General features: G+C 52.6%; 5 protein-coding genes across 5 annotated transcripts; 2 read left to right on the top strand and 3 right to left on the bottom strand.

Moving 5' to 3' along the window:
• Window positions 1-132: 132 nt before the first annotated feature.
• Window positions 133-2,189, bottom strand: KRP23_2088 (Sulfite exporter TauE/SafE family protein 3; the record flags this gene model as incomplete). Its single annotated transcript, XM_067886775.1, has 5 exons — window positions 133-1,086; window positions 1,166-1,267; window positions 1,337-1,515; window positions 1,589-1,977; window positions 2,050-2,189. The coding sequence occupies 5 exons, from the start codon at window positions 2,187-2,189 to the stop codon at window positions 133-135; spliced, it is 1,764 nt and encodes a 587-aa protein (XP_067749426.1).
• A 236-nt stretch (window positions 2,190-2,425) lies between these two features.
• KRP23_2087 (Reticulocyte-binding protein 2-like protein a) lies at window positions 2,426-5,841 on the top strand (the record flags this gene model as incomplete). Its single annotated transcript, XM_067886774.1, has 5 exons — window positions 2,426-4,603; window positions 4,695-4,918; window positions 4,982-5,566; window positions 5,630-5,714; window positions 5,788-5,841. 5 exons carry the CDS (start codon window positions 2,426-2,428, stop codon window positions 5,839-5,841), a joined length of 3,126 nt encoding a protein of 1,041 aa, XP_067749425.1.
• Window positions 5,842-5,930: 89 nt separating this feature from the next.
• Window positions 5,931-7,748, bottom strand: KRP23_2086 (Enhancer of polycomb-like protein 1; the record flags this gene model as incomplete). The annotated part of the gene is made up of 2 exons (XM_067886773.1): window positions 5,931-7,502; window positions 7,605-7,748. 2 exons carry the CDS (start codon window positions 7,746-7,748, stop codon window positions 5,931-5,933), a joined length of 1,716 nt encoding a protein of 571 aa, XP_067749424.1.
• A 110-nt stretch (window positions 7,749-7,858) lies between these two features.
• On the bottom strand, window positions 7,859-9,992 carry KRP23_2085 (putative ankyrin repeat protein; the record flags this gene model as incomplete). Its single annotated transcript, XM_067886772.1, has 6 exons — window positions 7,859-7,988; window positions 8,055-9,160; window positions 9,224-9,409; window positions 9,475-9,594; window positions 9,654-9,761; window positions 9,834-9,992. 6 exons carry the CDS (start codon window positions 9,990-9,992, stop codon window positions 7,859-7,861), a joined length of 1,809 nt encoding a protein of 602 aa, XP_067749423.1.
• A 303-nt stretch (window positions 9,993-10,295) lies between these two features.
• KRP23_2084 (putative ankyrin repeat protein) lies at window positions 10,296-15,920 on the top strand (the record flags this gene model as incomplete). Its single annotated transcript, XM_067886771.1, has 8 exons — window positions 10,296-10,442; window positions 10,519-10,623; window positions 10,695-10,814; window positions 10,878-11,063; window positions 11,129-14,056; window positions 14,118-14,190; window positions 14,253-14,906; window positions 15,883-15,920. The coding sequence occupies 8 exons, from the start codon at window positions 10,296-10,298 to the stop codon at window positions 15,918-15,920; spliced, it is 4,251 nt and encodes a 1,416-aa protein (XP_067749422.1).
• Between the last annotated feature and the right edge of the window lie 156 nt (window positions 15,921-16,076).

The following is a 16,076-nucleotide window of genomic DNA, read 5'->3' as shown; positions in this document are numbered from 1 at the left end:
GACACCATGGGACTTCATCTACGCTTCATCGCGGCGAGGCATTGGAGCAAGGACGAACAACAGCCTAAGTATATATCTAGTGGCAAGGCGTTCGCGCACTCGCGTCTCGGTGTGAAGTATCCGGACACCTGCTCATTCGTCGTCGCAAATGCCGTTGAAGCCGAGGTGCACCCCCTTTTCGATGTCGCGCATCGTCGATTGGAGACCAATGACGCCCATAGCGAGCGCCGAGAGACCGATCGTCGCTGCCAAGAGGTACACCATGATCGACTCGCGCCTGTACTTCTTCACCAAGTACGCCACCACCTTCTGGCCGCAGAAGCCTCCGATGCAGCCGATGAGGGCGAACCACGCCATGTAGTCGTACTGCCGCTCGCCCGGGAACTGGCCGTTGATGGCGAACTGCAGCGTTGTCGACGACGAGGTGAACAGAATCATGAAGTTGGCGGTCGCCGACTGCACTGGGGGCAGGATTCCCATCTCGAGCATGATCGGACCTTTCACCATGCCACCCCCGATGCCCAACAAACCAGCAGCGACCCCCGCCATGGTACACAACGTCGGGAAAATGAGAACACGGTGCTTGATCCAGTGGATGTCTCCCTCCACGAACGGGTAGGCGCAGAGAACTTTGAGGCGGTTCAGCAGACGCAGCTGGTACCCCACCCAGAGCGTAATTGCCACCAGGATCAACAGCGGCAAGAACGTGAGCATCCAGTAGTCCGCAGAGTTGCAGGTGATTCCGATGATGCTGGGAGCTCCGTGACCGCCGCGAAGCATCGACTGCACCAGCACGACAAGCCAGGAGATGACCAGCGGGAGAACGTACTTGAGCGGGAACAACCGCATCTCGCGCTGCTCGATAGCATTGCGTCTCTCCAGCATTTGATCGTCATCCGAGACGAAGGTGCCAAAATCGTGCTTATCCAGTCCGCCCAACAGAGCGTCAGAGCTCGATGGCTGGTTCTCACGGAGCGGGGGGAGGGACTGAAAGTCCTCCTCGTCTTGAAGCTGAATTTCAAGCAACTTCTTGTTGCGGCGCGTCTTCGCTAGCCACCGGTGTGCTGCGATTTCGACATCGAAGCGCTGTCGGTATAAAGTTTATCCATGAAGTTGAGTTAGTGAAAGCACAAAGGAAAAGAGCGCAGCAAGCATGCGTGTGCACCCGATAGATTGACCACTGGCGGCCGCGACCTCCACCGTCAGGGCCGCCCTTGAGCACCGACTTGACGACAGCAAGCTGTTGATTCGACTCTTTCTCATGTATCTACACGAGCCAAGCAGAAATTGTGGTAAGGAAAAGTAGGAACCGACGCATACACAAGTTGAATCGCACCTTGTTTCCCTTCAGGACAGTTTTGTACGTGATGTACGACAGCAACGAGACCAGAAGAACCAAGATGAGCCAGTCGGGGAACATGTGGTTCATCATCACGCCGAAGATGGCTCCGATAAGTGTCGTGGGCTCCATGATTCCCGCGACTTGGTAGTTGATCAGCGGCAGCTTCGCGTTGGCTGGTAAAACGCATTGAGAACAGAGTCATAAGTACTAATCCCAACGGTAAACAACTCCAAGCGCGTCACTTACTCGGGTGCTTGCGGTTAAAGTTAAAGAAGTAGGCGGACACTGCGTTGCCGAAGATGGTGGCCTTGGACAGCGGGATGGCGTGCTTGGGGCTGAGACCGTAGAAGAAGATGTACATGGGCACCAGTAGACCTCCGCCTCCCACACCACAACCCGAGCCGAGTGCCGTGCTCACAAATGCAATGATCGTGGCCAGCACGTCCTTCCACGTGAAGGGATCGAACAGGTCCTTCTCGATACAGAAAGCGACGGCCACCGTCTCTCCGACCGAGTTGAGCGCCACCTCTGTTTGCATTTCTCCTGTAACTTCGTTGCGCGTCTCCACCACTTGGCAGCGTTTGGACCCGTCGACACTGCAGTCGTCGGCATGAGGGCGACAGTATTCGCACGTGCTGCAATGGACAAGAAGGCGAGGTAAGCAGCTATGGTACATTGTAGGAGGCCTTCAGCCTTGATGCACGAACCCAGATACGCAGGCCAATGCGGGGACGTAGCCGCAGTCGCTCCCTTTAGAGCACTCGATCCCCACGCTGTCGTGGAAAAGCGCGTCCTTGGCGTAGGAGACCGAGGCCAGGCAGGCCACAACCAGCAACAAAATCCGCATACTGCAGGCAGGAGGAGGATACCAAAGTGAGCTGCTCGCTGTAACTGTTTTCTTGCTTCAGATCAGAAAACAACTTGGTTTTAGTATGTGCTCAATGTTTACCCACATCTGTGACATGACACTGTTGTGTCAAAACTCAAATGAACCATTTTAATGGTACCGCTGACCGAAAGGACGCACGGACATGGCTACATTCCTCGACGGTTGGAAAACCGGTTGCTGCAGGATTACGCAGGATGCCGCTGTTTGACGCCATCGAGAGCGATGTCACGGCTTTCTTCGTGTCGCAAGGCACAGTCTTCGACTCGCTGGTCAAGGCTTTCATGGACCGAATGGCCGCCGTTGAGTCCCGCGTGGAGCTGCTGCGCTCGGACGTGACCCACAACTTCAACGTGGTGAACCAGCGCATCGACGCCAATTCAGTTGCTGCCACAGAAGTTGCGGCGGCGGCAGCTGTTGCAGCAACTTCCGCGGCATTGGCGGCTCTTCCGGTTTCGGTGGCTGAGTACGCGTCGGCTTCTCCCGTTGTCGCGACTGTCGTGGATCCTGGCGGTGGCAGGAACGACGAGCTCGAATACTACGTCATGACACTATCGCGCCAACTGAATATGGTGCTGGAGGTGCTCTTCCAGCCGCATGGGAATAACAACGTGGTGGAGGTCGTGCAGGCCAAGCAGACGCAGATGTACTCGATTTCGGACGTGTTGACGGAGAACGAGGCCATCCTTATGCAACTGGCAGCTCAGCACGACGAGTTTAAGCTCCAGCACATCGATTCAGAAGCAATTCCGGGCCCCGATTCGTTGGCAGGACATGAACGTACTGGCGGTGGATTTCTGACGGTGCCAGCCGATGTGGAACCTGCGAATTCGACTCCAGATAATCCAACGCCAAAAGATAAGCCCCGCAAAGTGTTTGGCGTCTCGGGTGACCCCGTACCGACCGATAACTCTCGAAAGGAATCCATTCACCCGCAAGAACCAGTAAATGAGGTGAGTAGTGTTGGAGTGCGGGCAGATCCAGCTAAAGAAGGCCAAAGGCCTCAAACCCCTTCCAACGTCCAGAAGCCTGACACCAGCAGCTTACCGTCAGTAGCCTCGGAAGCAGCTCGAAATATTTCGCTTCCAGTGGAACAGCAAGAGGCCTTGACTACTGAAGCGCAGCCTAGCCAACAAATTGAGTCGTTCAGGGAGGTGGCCGAGACCATCAGTCCTCATCTAGATGCATCGCCATTGACCAAGAAAGAGGTAGTAGATAGAACTGTTAACAGCCCGCCCGACAACCAGAACGCACCTGATCAACTCGATGAAGACGACGACGACGACGAGGAGCGAGATCAAATGCCTGTCGTCTCCTCTTCATTCCGAGCACAACCATCACACGCAGAGAATCCTCTGCATCGTAAGAAAAGCTTCTTTCGCAATTGCCAGGACCTGCAGCGCCTAGAAGAAGAAAGACTTCGCGAGCAGCGGCGTCGGGAAGAGGAGCTCATGCGCCGGATGCACGAGCTTTTTCATCAATCACGATCTCATGTGCAGCATGAGTACATGGAGGTGTGGCGACAGCAACAGGATGAGGTAACGCAGAACCAGCAGACATTGATTTCCCATCTCCAGGCTCAGCTTCAGGAGCAATTGCAAGCCCAGCAGCAACGAGAGCAAGAATGGCGACGTCAGCAGGAAGAACAGCGGCAAACGGAGATAGCAACCATACACCACGAGGTCGACCGAAAGTTGGAGACGTTCAATAGCCTCGTGGTTGCTGCACAAGCTACGCAGGGTCACGAGATCGCCCAAGTACTGATAGCTGATATCGAGAAACGATTCGTGTCTCCGGACACCTTGGAAGCAGCACGTGTACTATGGTTGAAGACTGCGGCTGACAACTGCGTCTACGGAGCAGACCCGGACACGCTCTCAATTCTCCTGCGGGACTTGCAGGGGTTCCAGACCAAGCTGAACCCCCACCCTGTGAAATCGCCAGCTATTTCATCGCTTCATGAAGCCGTTGATCGCGCGGTTCAATTACTGCAACAACCTGTGCCTTCAGCCACTGATTTGGTGACGGGGTCTGAGCAGGAGAGCACCATGTACACCCTTCGGCAACTGCTTGCGAAGATTGATTCGCTATCGCGGTCTGCAGCTGCAGAACACAAGGACCACCCACTGCCTGGCATCGAATTCCTGGCTGAAATGATTCACCGAATGGAGTTGGGTACGGCAAATCTGCTGGACGCTGTTGACTTCCAGCAGGAACACTTCCAACAGACTCTGGTACAGCAGCAAGGCGGCCTTGAAAAACTTCAGAAAGAGCTCTGGAGGCAGCAAGAAGTCGAGAAGGCACTCCGGACCCAGCTGAGTGCATGCCCAAGCAAAGAAGACACGTTGCGTCTGGTTCACGAGCTCCATGATCAGGTTTGTTTTGAGGCCTTTACCCTGAAGAGAGAAATGGCCTTGTCCATTGTCTCACTCTCGTCCTTACCTACGCTTCTCATTTGCATCGTAGATCAAAGCCACCACGGCAGACTCTTCATCAAGAATGCTGGATACTGTTGATGATCTCAAGTACCGAATGGCTGGCCTCCCGAACGCTCATATGCTTGAGCAGCTAGCGATCGACTTTTACGCCAAGACTGACCAAATCACCCAGGAGTTAGACACAACTGCGGGCAAGCTCGCGCACGATTTAAGGCAAAAAGCCGATCGGGTCGAGGTTGATCGCTTGCACAGGTTGTCGTTTCTACAGACACGAAGCAGCGAGATAGTGCTAACTTTGTTCCTTTGTTGCTGCAGTCTCCTCGAATCCGGCAACGGGACACATGCACCTCCTGCATCCCTCACCAAGTCGCCACTGCGGTGTTTGTCGTGTGACCAGCACCTCCCGTTTGCTCAGGCTCCTCATGACGATTGTGCCTATCCTGAACTTGCTTCCAACCCCGGATCCCCAACCACTCAGCGACCTGGATCACCTCCCCGATCTCCACCGAGTTCTCCACCACGCCCCATTGTGTATCAAAACCAACAGCAGCCTCAAAACCTATGGTCTTATCCGTACCAGCAACAGTCTGCCTACCCGCAGCGTGATGGCGTGTACGATGATCTCGGGATCAATATGGGTCTTCTTGAAGAGATGTTTGCGGCGTCGACATCAGCACTCGAGAGACGGCGGCAACAGCGGCAACGGCTGCAGCTACAGCTTCTAAGTCCTCAGACAGAGTACGACAGTGCTTGGAGTATTCGTAACCCCACCTTCTTAAACATCGACGATGGCCGAAACCGCATCCCGCTCCGGAAGACACTGCTTTCCGACCAGGTAATCTACGGTCCTGCCATCACTCCTGGTGCATTCAAGAAGAAACCATTCTCCCGCCCCGACGAGTAAGTTGATCAACCCTGTAGAAATCGATGACATTGCAACTTACCTGCTGTGATGCTCTGTAGGGGTCGAAACGAACGACCTAAGACTGCTGCGCTTCCAGAACGACGATCGGGAGGTGAAATCATAACACGTACCTCGTCGTCAACTGTACGTGCAAGCTCGACCTCCTCAATCTGGTCTCAATCCGTAGCTCAACGAATGGTTTGTGCTCTGTTGACAGGTGATCGTGCGTCCATTTGCAGAACTGGCCGGCAAACGACTGAACAAACGATAAAGAACACAGAACATGTAGAAATCACCGACCGGTCCATTGTGTGTATCTCGTTGCTTCCTGGATTTCTCGATTCTCGTCTTGTCTATTTCTTAGACATCCAGCGTAAATTTCACCTTTCGTCCAGGCCCAGTGTGCGTGCCGTGGAGACCCTTTCCGGTACTTGGCGCTTTGCGCGTAGGGGTCTCATACACCGAAGACGTTAGCGGCTCTAGATATTCATCTTCACTGTCACTCATGCCGTAAATTTCATCCAACCGCCTTGATGTCAGCTGATTGATTTTGTGCGTCAATGGCCGGACAGATAATTCCTGAACCAAAACAGCTCCATGGTTGCTGGCAATACCAAGCTCCGCGTTTGCGACTGGTACGCTAGCCGCGCTATTATCAAGCGTTGCTGACGTTAGCGCCGTAACATTGGTGGTCGCCAGAGTCGGCTTGAGAGATGGCGCAATCGTTTCAGTGGGTCCATAATACCGCGAAGACGGCACAGGAATCCGATCCATGACAAGCCTTCCACCGCGGCCAATACGGCCGCGGCATCGATACTTTGGTGGTTGCTGAAAAATCGCCGCCATAAGCCGGGGAGGCGAGAGAGGGTATGACGGATACACTGGACCGCTTAACTCGCGTGGGGAGCCGTCCGTGTCGGTCTCGTCCTCCATCACGAAGTTTGCAGATGTGTCATACTCCATAAACGTCGGTGCAATTTGCGGCCCTTCAACTGCTGAAGCTTTGCCTGCATCAGCGCCTGCCTTGGAATCACCTGAATCACCAAACCCAGTTCCATCTCCTGCCACGTTGCCGTTCTCTCCATCGCGATGTTTCTTCTTCTTCTTCTTCTTCTTCTTGTGGCGTTCGCGCTCTCCATCCACAGGGATCACGGGTTTGCGCACCACCGCATTCGGGCCACGATGCGTGAGCTCATACTCAGCCTGGCAGCGGATCTCGTCCAAAAAATCCAGCTGCAGTCTCTTCGCTTGCTCTCGACGTCGCACAAGGTCCAACAGACGTCGCACTCGCTCAAAGTCCACACGCAGCTGCTGCAATTTGCGGAACCCTTCGAGGTCGTTCTTGCGGTGCTTACGCAGTTTGTACCGCTCCTTCTCTCGCGGCCGAAAGACCGAGTGTGGGTTCGTGTCATTGAGCGGCGTCTGGGGCCAGAAGCGCCGCAGCAGCGGACGCCGCAGCTTCTGACGCTTGGCCGCCCAGTACGCGTACACATCGCACGTGACGCGGTTCAGCGGAGTTTTGTGCAGGCCCAGCCGCTTGGAAAAGACGTCCTCGGCCTCGGCCTGTGTCATGACGTTAGGGTTCAGCAGGGCCGAGGCCTTCTCTAGGGCGTCCAGCATCTGGGCGAAGCAGTCCTGTGAGACCTGATAGCGAGGGTCTCCGTCCACTCCGTACTTAGGATGACGACGTAGCCAGCGCATATCTTCCAGGTCCAGGTCCACTTCGACGTCCTGCGGCTCAGGACCTAAAGCTTCGGATCCTGAAGAGTCCTCATCTCGGGGCAGGGCCTGGAACCGCACGTAGGACGTGGGCGCCTCAAAGTCTGCAGGAACTGAGATGTCGTAGGTCGGCACCGCCAGGATCACGGGGATCGGGATGTCCTTCTTCCGGCGCTTGGCCTGGTTCCCAGCCTGCTGGCGCGCTTCCAGATTCTACATTTAGGATAAAACAGGACGAGATAAATAGATGAGCCCTTTTTTCTTTAAAAATATTACAAATAACAAATTAAAGGTTAAAATATATGATTTCCGCACCGCCACGAGCTGCTGGAACGTCGCGTGCGTCTGGGAGGCGCCCCCCGCGCCGTCGTCGTCCGCGTCCAGGTCCTCCTCCGAGCGGATGATGCGCATGCGCGCGTGCACATCGATCTGCCGCGGCCGCAGGCTCGAGCGCCGCATCTTGCGTCCAGGATTAGGAAAATTGCATACAATAAAGGGGGCGGACAAAATCCCATTTATTTTGGTCCAGATCATCCATATGACGAAAAGATGTAGCCATGTCGATACTTTTAGTAGGCTTCTAGGTGGATCTCGAGCCTGCCTGCGACCTTGTCGTTGTTCATGAGCAGCAGCTTGTGCTTGAGTGAGTGACCAAGAGGAATGTATGGAAACGGCATCATCCCCATGGCAATCCGCTCGCTGTACATGAAGAACACTGTTAGAAAATATATAATAGGGTAACTTGAAACAGAAAACTGTACGCACTCGAGAGAGGTCACAACACCGGAATGCTTGAGGATGAAGACCAAAGTGCACGTCATCGTGTTCTCGGTAGTGAGAGCCAATTCAAATACCTGTCCATGCCATGTTGGAACTTGTCCACCTCCCGGGTGCACTGCCGTCTGCACCTCAGCGAGTATCTCTCCGTTGCCTCGAACGAGTCGACAGATGCAGTACGGGTTCTGACGACGGTACTTGAGCACACGACGAAGGTCACTGGCGCACATCATTTTCAAGCGGTAGAGCTGCAAAGAAGACACCGGCGGGAGTGGTGCTGGTCGAGGTGAGATTGGCGGAAGTGCGGCCTTGGAACCGCTAATGACTGGGCCGAGGGGTTCGCAGACGATAGGTGACGATCGAATTGGCGGGTCTTCGGCGGTCATGGCGGAACTGTTAACGCATAAAGCAGCGGCAGGACCGGAGAAACTCGAAACGGGGTCGATTGAGCCAACAGGTTTCTCTGCTGCTGCTGCTTCTGCACCATCAGCGGTCCCAGGGGCGACTTCCTCTCGCACTGTCCACGCAAAACTATTTGCTCTGGTTGGGCGCCGCTCTTCTTCAAGAAGAGGAGACGCTGGGTCATGACGAGCTAGAAATGGACTGATATCGTCGCTGCTTGGCACAGGCATTCTTGAACTCAGAGCGCGATCTAACGCGGGTAAAATCTCAACCTTTCGCTGAAGAACTTCTTCTCCATACGTCCATACGGGAACTCCAGTCTTCGTTTGTCGACCTGGTGCGTCAGGTATGGCCTCCGTTCGGACTTCACTATGCTCGACTGCGACGGGCACTAGGGTGTTTGCGGCGAAGTACGCAGTGATATCAGCAAGACCTCGACGATAAATCTCAACCGGGACATGTGACAATACGACCATCCCGACATCGCGCTGGGCTGCCCATTCTTTGACGAGCTGGAGTCGGTTAAGAAGTTGCTCTTTGCGCTCAGGTTTACTAGCAACTAGATCTGTGTGCGGCGGCATTGCCTTGTGGCTCATGAGAGTATGGCACACATCGATCAAGTCTTCTTCTTCGTTGCAACCAGCCTTGAAGTCCCACTGCTGAAGTGCTCTTTCCAGCGCTGTGCGGTTTTCCTGGTGCAAGCAAACACTAGTTAGTTGCTGAGTAGACCGGCACTAAGTTTTATCACATCGTACCTTGTCCAATGCATTCACATCCGCCCCGTGTTCTACCAATCCATTGACAAGACTCGCGTTCCATTTATCAGCTTGCACATGCAGTGGAGAATCGCCTTTCGAGTCCTTGATATTCACATCGCCCCCTCTACGAAGGAGAAAATTGTATACAGCTTCGGAAGTCGGTTCGAACAACACGGTCGTAGTCTAGTAATCCACAACAGAGATGATCAGGTCTCTAGCGTGGCTTTGAAGTGCACAGCGTAACGTACGACTTTGTCGGAGCCTGTGGTGATGGCGTACTTCCGGTCAACATTTGCACCTCGTTTCAGCAGTAGTGTTACCAGCTCCAGATTCTTACGTACTACAGCAGCTCGAAGAGGAGGCGGGCTCTACCAGAACAACCGCTACAGTTAGCGAACGGTCAGATTCATCAGTGAGATCGGCATACCTCATCTTGCTTTGATCCATTCACTTCAGCCCCATTGCTCAATAAAACCTTCACCATATCGACATTCTGCTTGTCCACTGCGTGGTAAAGCAAACCACTTTTTGCCTCCTAACTCCGCACAAAAAACAAACATCAGTACTTGCTCGAGTTGAATCAGACTCGATATTTTTCATGCCCTACGCGATCGGGACGCCCGTTTGGGCTCGTTCCTGACTTGACAACGGCGTTGATAACATGAGCATTAGCTCCCGCCTGGATCAACTTGGCCAATTCTTCAGCGTTGCCACGTTGCACAGCCTGCAGGGCCTTGTAGGCTAACAGCTCTGGTGGCTGCTGCATTTCGCCGTAGAACTTGACTTCAGGTTAAATTGCTCTCTCGTCGTACGATAAGACAGATGCAAGCTCCTCAGGTCTCAGCTGAGTGTTGAAGATGTAGATCTCGGTAAACTTGGCGCGTGTGAGTTGGTTGGTAATTTTTTTAATTGTTAGTGCGACCACTATTCTTATCAAAGCGCGTTCGTGCTCGCTACCACCGCTTGAACCAGGAAGCGCTCGAAATACTGTCTCGCTCGCAACCTGGAGTGAAACCAACGCTGTGTCTCAATGTTTGGTTTGCTTCCAGCTTACATTATCCATTTCAAGATGGAGAAAGCTCCAGATCGTTCTGAAAAAGGTGATTTGGCGAAGAAAGCTCTTCAAGCCATTCGCAATGGGAACGGAGAGGAGCTTCTCAAGCTTTTACTTGCTGGTGCTGACCCAAATGCGGCACCGACGAGCGGAATAAAAAATGTGCGCGATCATAACGAGATTGTGGGGACAACTCCGTGTACTAACGTCTCAATTATATGATGTTCACGCCATGAAGGGCGCGTCAAATACCCTACTTTACCACGCAGTCGCCAAACAAGATGCTAGCTTGGTCAACATCCTGCTGGATCAGGGTGCCAATGCCAACGGATCGAAGGCGGATGTGGGTGGCTTTTTCAGTTATTTTACGTGTTGTAGAGTTGCTTTGTAGAATTCACGTTGGTGTTCTTGCAGGGCTTTCCTCCTTTACAAGCAGCGGTGGTTCGCAACAACGCAGCGCTGATAAAACTACTTCTGTTACGAGGAGCTGACGTAAATCACCGCTACACTATTGTCTCGGGGAACCACAAGGGGGTGGGTGCATTTTACTGCTCGACTTGAGACGAGTGCTTACACTACTGGGATGCTCGATTTTAGACGAAGACTGTCCTGTTTGAGGCAGCCACAAGCAACACATATGAGTTGCTGCTTAAAAATGGGGCTAATCTCCACGCCAAAAACTCGTGGCACGAAACACCACTTCATTTCCAAGCCTACAACTGGAGTTCACGCCTCGTCCATGTGCTGGTTTCGTCGGGGGCTGACGTGAACGCTGTGAACAAGGTAATACAGCCAATAGGACGAAAATCATACGCCTCGTACTAACTGGGCCCTGTCTTGTCATGCAGAAAAATACCACCCCTTTGGACAACGCAATTTTTCGGAAACCGAGCCAACGCAAGTCTGACGATGAAGAGTTCCTGGAAGTCTGCCGGATTCTATTGAGAAACAAAGCGGTTGTATCCTGGTCGGACCCGGATCTGTACTTTCAGTCAAAAGGCAAATCTGACGTGGAGCCGAACACAATCAAGGCACGGTTGCAGCTCGTTCACGAGTGGAACTCTCTACGCAGTGAGGGAAGCACGTCTTTCAAGCTGCCCATCGAAGTGTTTCGCCGTGGTGCCCTCGATATTACCACGTACTATACGGCTTTGAATCGAGGTGGACGAGGCCGTGACAGCATCAAACCGAAGAAGACCAAAGTGATCGGAGGTGGTCAGTATGAGCGCTCGCAACGCGAAGGCGAAATTATCAAAGTAGGCGACAGCTTCCTCATTGCTGCACCAATGACTAGGCAAGGTGGCTCCCCGCTGACATCAGCTTGCAAGCCTTCGGCTTGGGATATCGCTGATTCATCTTCCGATCCATCCTCCGACAGTGAATTACGACGAGTTTCTGGAAGTGGCAATACTTCAGTCGGTCAAGAAGTTCAGTCTAAAATCGCTGGGGATGGCTGCGTGAATCCTGAGCGTAGTCAGCGAGTTTTCTCAAACCGCCCAGAGGCTGAAAATCCGCTGTATCGTTGCAAAGTTTGCGTCGTTGGGCCAAGTCGATGGGGGAAAACAAGTTTCATCAAGAGTTTTACTAGCGGAACTCCCACACTCGAGTCGATGGATATTCGCACCATCGGAATCGACCTGTTCCCATGGAGCTTTGACGTCGAGACGGAGGCAGGTGACTGTGAGTACCAAGTCTCGTTCTGGGATTTCGCAGGCCAGGAAGAGTATCGAGCGGCGCACACCTTATTTTACTCCTCTCGGACGCTCTACTTGCTGTGCATCAATCTTGATCGCTACCATAACGCGCTCACAGCAGCTTCCGACTCGATGGACCAAACCGTTGATGATCGCATGATGGATGCGTTTGCAGACATTAACGTTTTCAGGTGGGTGCGAATGATTTGCGCTCACCACCCTCAAGCAGAGTTTGTTTTCTTGGGCACGAAAGCCGACCTCCTTCAGCATGATCGCCACAAAATCATCGCTGTCCAACAAGATATTGTGGCTCGCTTCAATTCCAACGTTCGGAGAATGAAGGACCGGGTGCAGCGTGCGCTGCAAGAACTGGAGGATGCCAGGTTTGAGATTCAGGACAACGACGCCGGTGCAGAGACACCTGAGCTCGATGATCAAATCGCTGGCTGCGAGCAGACTCTCCGTAAACAGCCAGGGCTTCTCTCAGAAGAGCTGATCGTTTTTTCGAGTGCTGACTTGAAAGACGAAAGCATCGCTCGAGGAAAGTTGAAAGCTCTGCTTATGATGAGTGGCAGCTCCGTTTTGTTGCCCCCAAGTTACGCCGAGCTGCTGAAGCATGCTCAGCAGCGATATATGTCCGGCCAAAAGCACTTGCCGTCATTTCAAGATAAAGTTGACACAGCATTCGTGTCAGTGAGCGAGTTCATTGAATCGGTGACCTGTGCGTCAAAGCTGATCATACCCGAGAAGGAAATGCTCTCTGCGCTGCATTTACTACATGACACTGGTGACATCGTATGGTTCGATGGTGTATCGGACGCTCGCCTACTGCAAGAGAGACTCTTCTTGGACCCTATGCTTGTGATCGAGTTCATCCGTCAGATAGTCAATCATAAAGTGGATGCCAAGGCATCTGTAAACGGCTACGTAAGCCACTCGCAACTCCAGTCACTACCTTTCTGGAAGGACGTTAGTTCAAGTACAATTCAGCAATTGAAGGAATTGCTGCTGCATCTAAATCTTGCCTATTCGGCTGGGAAGTCGAAAAAAATGGTGTGGAATTCGGATTTGATCATACCTGTGTATTGGAATCGCTCTCCGGGACCTACAAGCTCAACCGATGTTAAAACATTCTCAACAGAAGAGGAGAAGTCTGTTGGGTTAGTCGAATGCGTTCGATGGGAGTACTCATTCGAGCCTGCCATTCCTGAAAACCTCTATGAGAAGCTGGCGGTGGCGACGTATTCACCCTTGCTTCGATCAGAGCGAAAATATGGTGGGTCAAGCTTCATTGATAAGGTGGTAGATGAGTACAGTGCCCGTGTTGCCAAAGAAGAAGACACGTCAAATTTCTCAGCACAAGAAGTTGTGGACGCCATCGTTTCTGTACTAAGTGTTAGTGTTGCTGCTCAAGATCGGACACTTGCGTGGAAACAGCTTGTATGGTACTGCATGAATCTCGAGAGTTTGCTCAAGACATATCCGGGCTTGCTAGTGACGCGCTGCACAGTGAATCAACGAGGTCAGCGGTTCAATGTTGATCAGCTTCTTAGTGACCAAGAACATTTCATGCAGCTAAATATCTGCACAGATCAGGAGTTTCTGCCAGCGGATATGGACTGGTACACCAACAGACATCGCCACCAAAAGCTTGCCACCGACACTTCGAAGACTTTAGTTGGACGTAGCGAGAAAGCTCAGGCTGCTGAAATGGCGCTACTTCGACAGGATATTTACAAGCTTTCGACCACCGTGGAAAAACACTCAGACGACATGGATAGACAATTTCAGCTCAACGGGGAGCACATCGATGCCGCTGTAGACGCTTTGAAGCGTTCTCAGATTTCGTTAATCACGGGGATGCAGAACAAAGCGAAATTTCCTTCGCTCTGGACACTTGAGTACCAAGGTTTTGACAGCGAAGGCAGTATGGCTTCCAGCTTCGTGACTTCCCTCCAGAGAAAAGTGACAACGACGGTTATCGTAAAATTCCGAAGTGAGCTCTCTGGAAAGTGCTACCATGATCCGATCGCCATTCCCGCTGCTAGAGAAGTCTTTTCACGTTTTGGGAAATTCCTCAAGGTACGTTTTATCAGAACGGAGCACCATAGACTTGTCTAACTTGTGATTTTTTCTGTTCTAGGTGGGGTTAACCCTGCTTTCCGCTGCAGCCCCGGATTTCGGTGGGAAGGACGTCCTCGGGATCATTACCGACGGTACGATCTTGTTTATCGAGGCGATGGCAATGCATTGCTAAGTATTGAATGATTCACCGCAGAATGCAAGAGGCAGATTGGCAGGAGCACGGAATTCCACGAGGTCTTGCACCGTGCTGGTATCTCGGATGACCGAGCAGTACGCTCTCAGCAGATGGAAACTAACCGGGACCTCAGCCCCTACGAAGTCTTGACTCTGCTTAACTGCCTGCTGAGGCTACACAACCAAGACTTTCAACCAGACGATATTTCTCAGCTTTCCGGTTTGGTCTGCGGCGTTGTTGTGCAGACAAACGAATACATTTGGGCTTCTCGCAACGAGATTTTGCAGCACGGAAAGGATATCGTACTGGCCGTCGACTATTCGAAGCGACCAACGAAAGATAACGCGAGTACTGAAGAGAAAGCTGCACTGGGTACTCTACCTACAGTCGAGATACTACCACCAATACTAACGGAGACACTATCAGAGCTAGTACCAGCTCCGACGGAGCGAGACTCTTCGATTATCTCCAGCGCCAAAGCGGATTCGCCTGAAGACAGCGTGGCAAGTAAGGGGATGCTTCAAGCTATGAGACGTCGGCTATCGTCATCGAAAGCAGCGGTTCCGACTGCAGAAGTGCAGCGTTTCATGCTAATGATCATCGGAGCTAAAGGATTGCATGGGAGTCGCAAGCAAAGCCCATACTGCATCTGCCGCTTTGAGTCACCTAGTGGTGCGCCTTTGCTTCAGGTTCAAACCTCTCCCCATTCCAACGGCGGGCAAAATCCATCGTGGAGCTCACAGCTTTTTGAGGTGGCGCTGCCAGTGGAGGCAACACGCGACGCAAGGATAATATTCACAGTCAAGAGCGGAAATGCAGTGGCCAGCACACGAGTTGGTCAAGGAAGCACACGTTTCGTGACCTTGAAACTTGGCCAACCCACCACCCAGGAGGTTGGCTTGACGAAAAAGGGCAAACCTGCAGGAACGCTCGAGTTTTCTCTGGAAGCGTTCGCTTAAGAACAGGTCGCTAAATTGACAAGAACTAAGCGAAACTACATATTCCAAACTTCGTTGCAACTTTTGTTTTCATACCAAAAGTGAGACTACTACCTACACTAACGGTACGAACAGAATAGGCAGCGAGAGGCGAGTTGAATGTGCTGTGTAGCGTTGGAACGTAGCTTAGCTGTCAGCTTAACCTTTTGATCAAATTGACTGTGGTTCTTTTCAACATACAGTAAGCTCGGTCCTTTAGCTGTTGTGTCTTCCGTGCCCTTACTCACTGCTACTTCGTTACGGTGTCCACGTCGCGTCACCGCCAGTCCTGTCCCTAGCTAGAGGACGGTGTCCGGTGGCTGCAAACTACTGTCGTCCTAAAATGCACCTACCCTACGCTATACACAAATGACGAACAGTAGCGCGATCCTTGGTCGCGCGAGCCGTAAAGAGGTTCACACCCTGAGATCTTCCAGTTGCTTAGTGCGCGACGCCGGGGGCTCCGAGTACCGGGGGCTCCTAGTACCCTCTCTTTGGCTGCCAGACACTGTTCGGGCTGCAGATACCGACAACTACGCGGGGTTGCAGATACCCGCCTCTCTCACACTCAGGGGACTCTCCAATCGAACTTGGTAGCCGCTTTCGTTGACACTTGGACACTCTGCTGGTACTTGTTGCTAACGTTGTATTGGTATGTCGTTGTGCGTCAGACCGACACGTCGACTTCGCTGCCGCGGACACTTGCTAGTTCCGCTGCGCTTCTTACACTGACTGCCGCTATCCTATTCATGCACTTGGCCCTAGGGTCAGCCGTCGCCGTCCTGATCCAGCAACCACGACTCCATACCGGAAGATCGCATGCTTGTTGTGGCTTCACTCGACTCGTTCTGTAGATACAGGTTGC

Source organism: Phytophthora ramorum (assembly GCF_020800215.1).
Source record: "Phytophthora ramorum isolate Pr-102 chromosome Unknown Phyram_PR-102_s0002, whole genome shotgun sequence".
Lineage (NCBI taxonomy): Eukaryota > Oomycota > Peronosporomycetes > Peronosporales > Peronosporaceae > Phytophthora > Phytophthora ramorum.
Note: the sequence above shows the minus strand (reverse complement) of the source record. Positions and strands in the feature narration are given on the sequence as shown.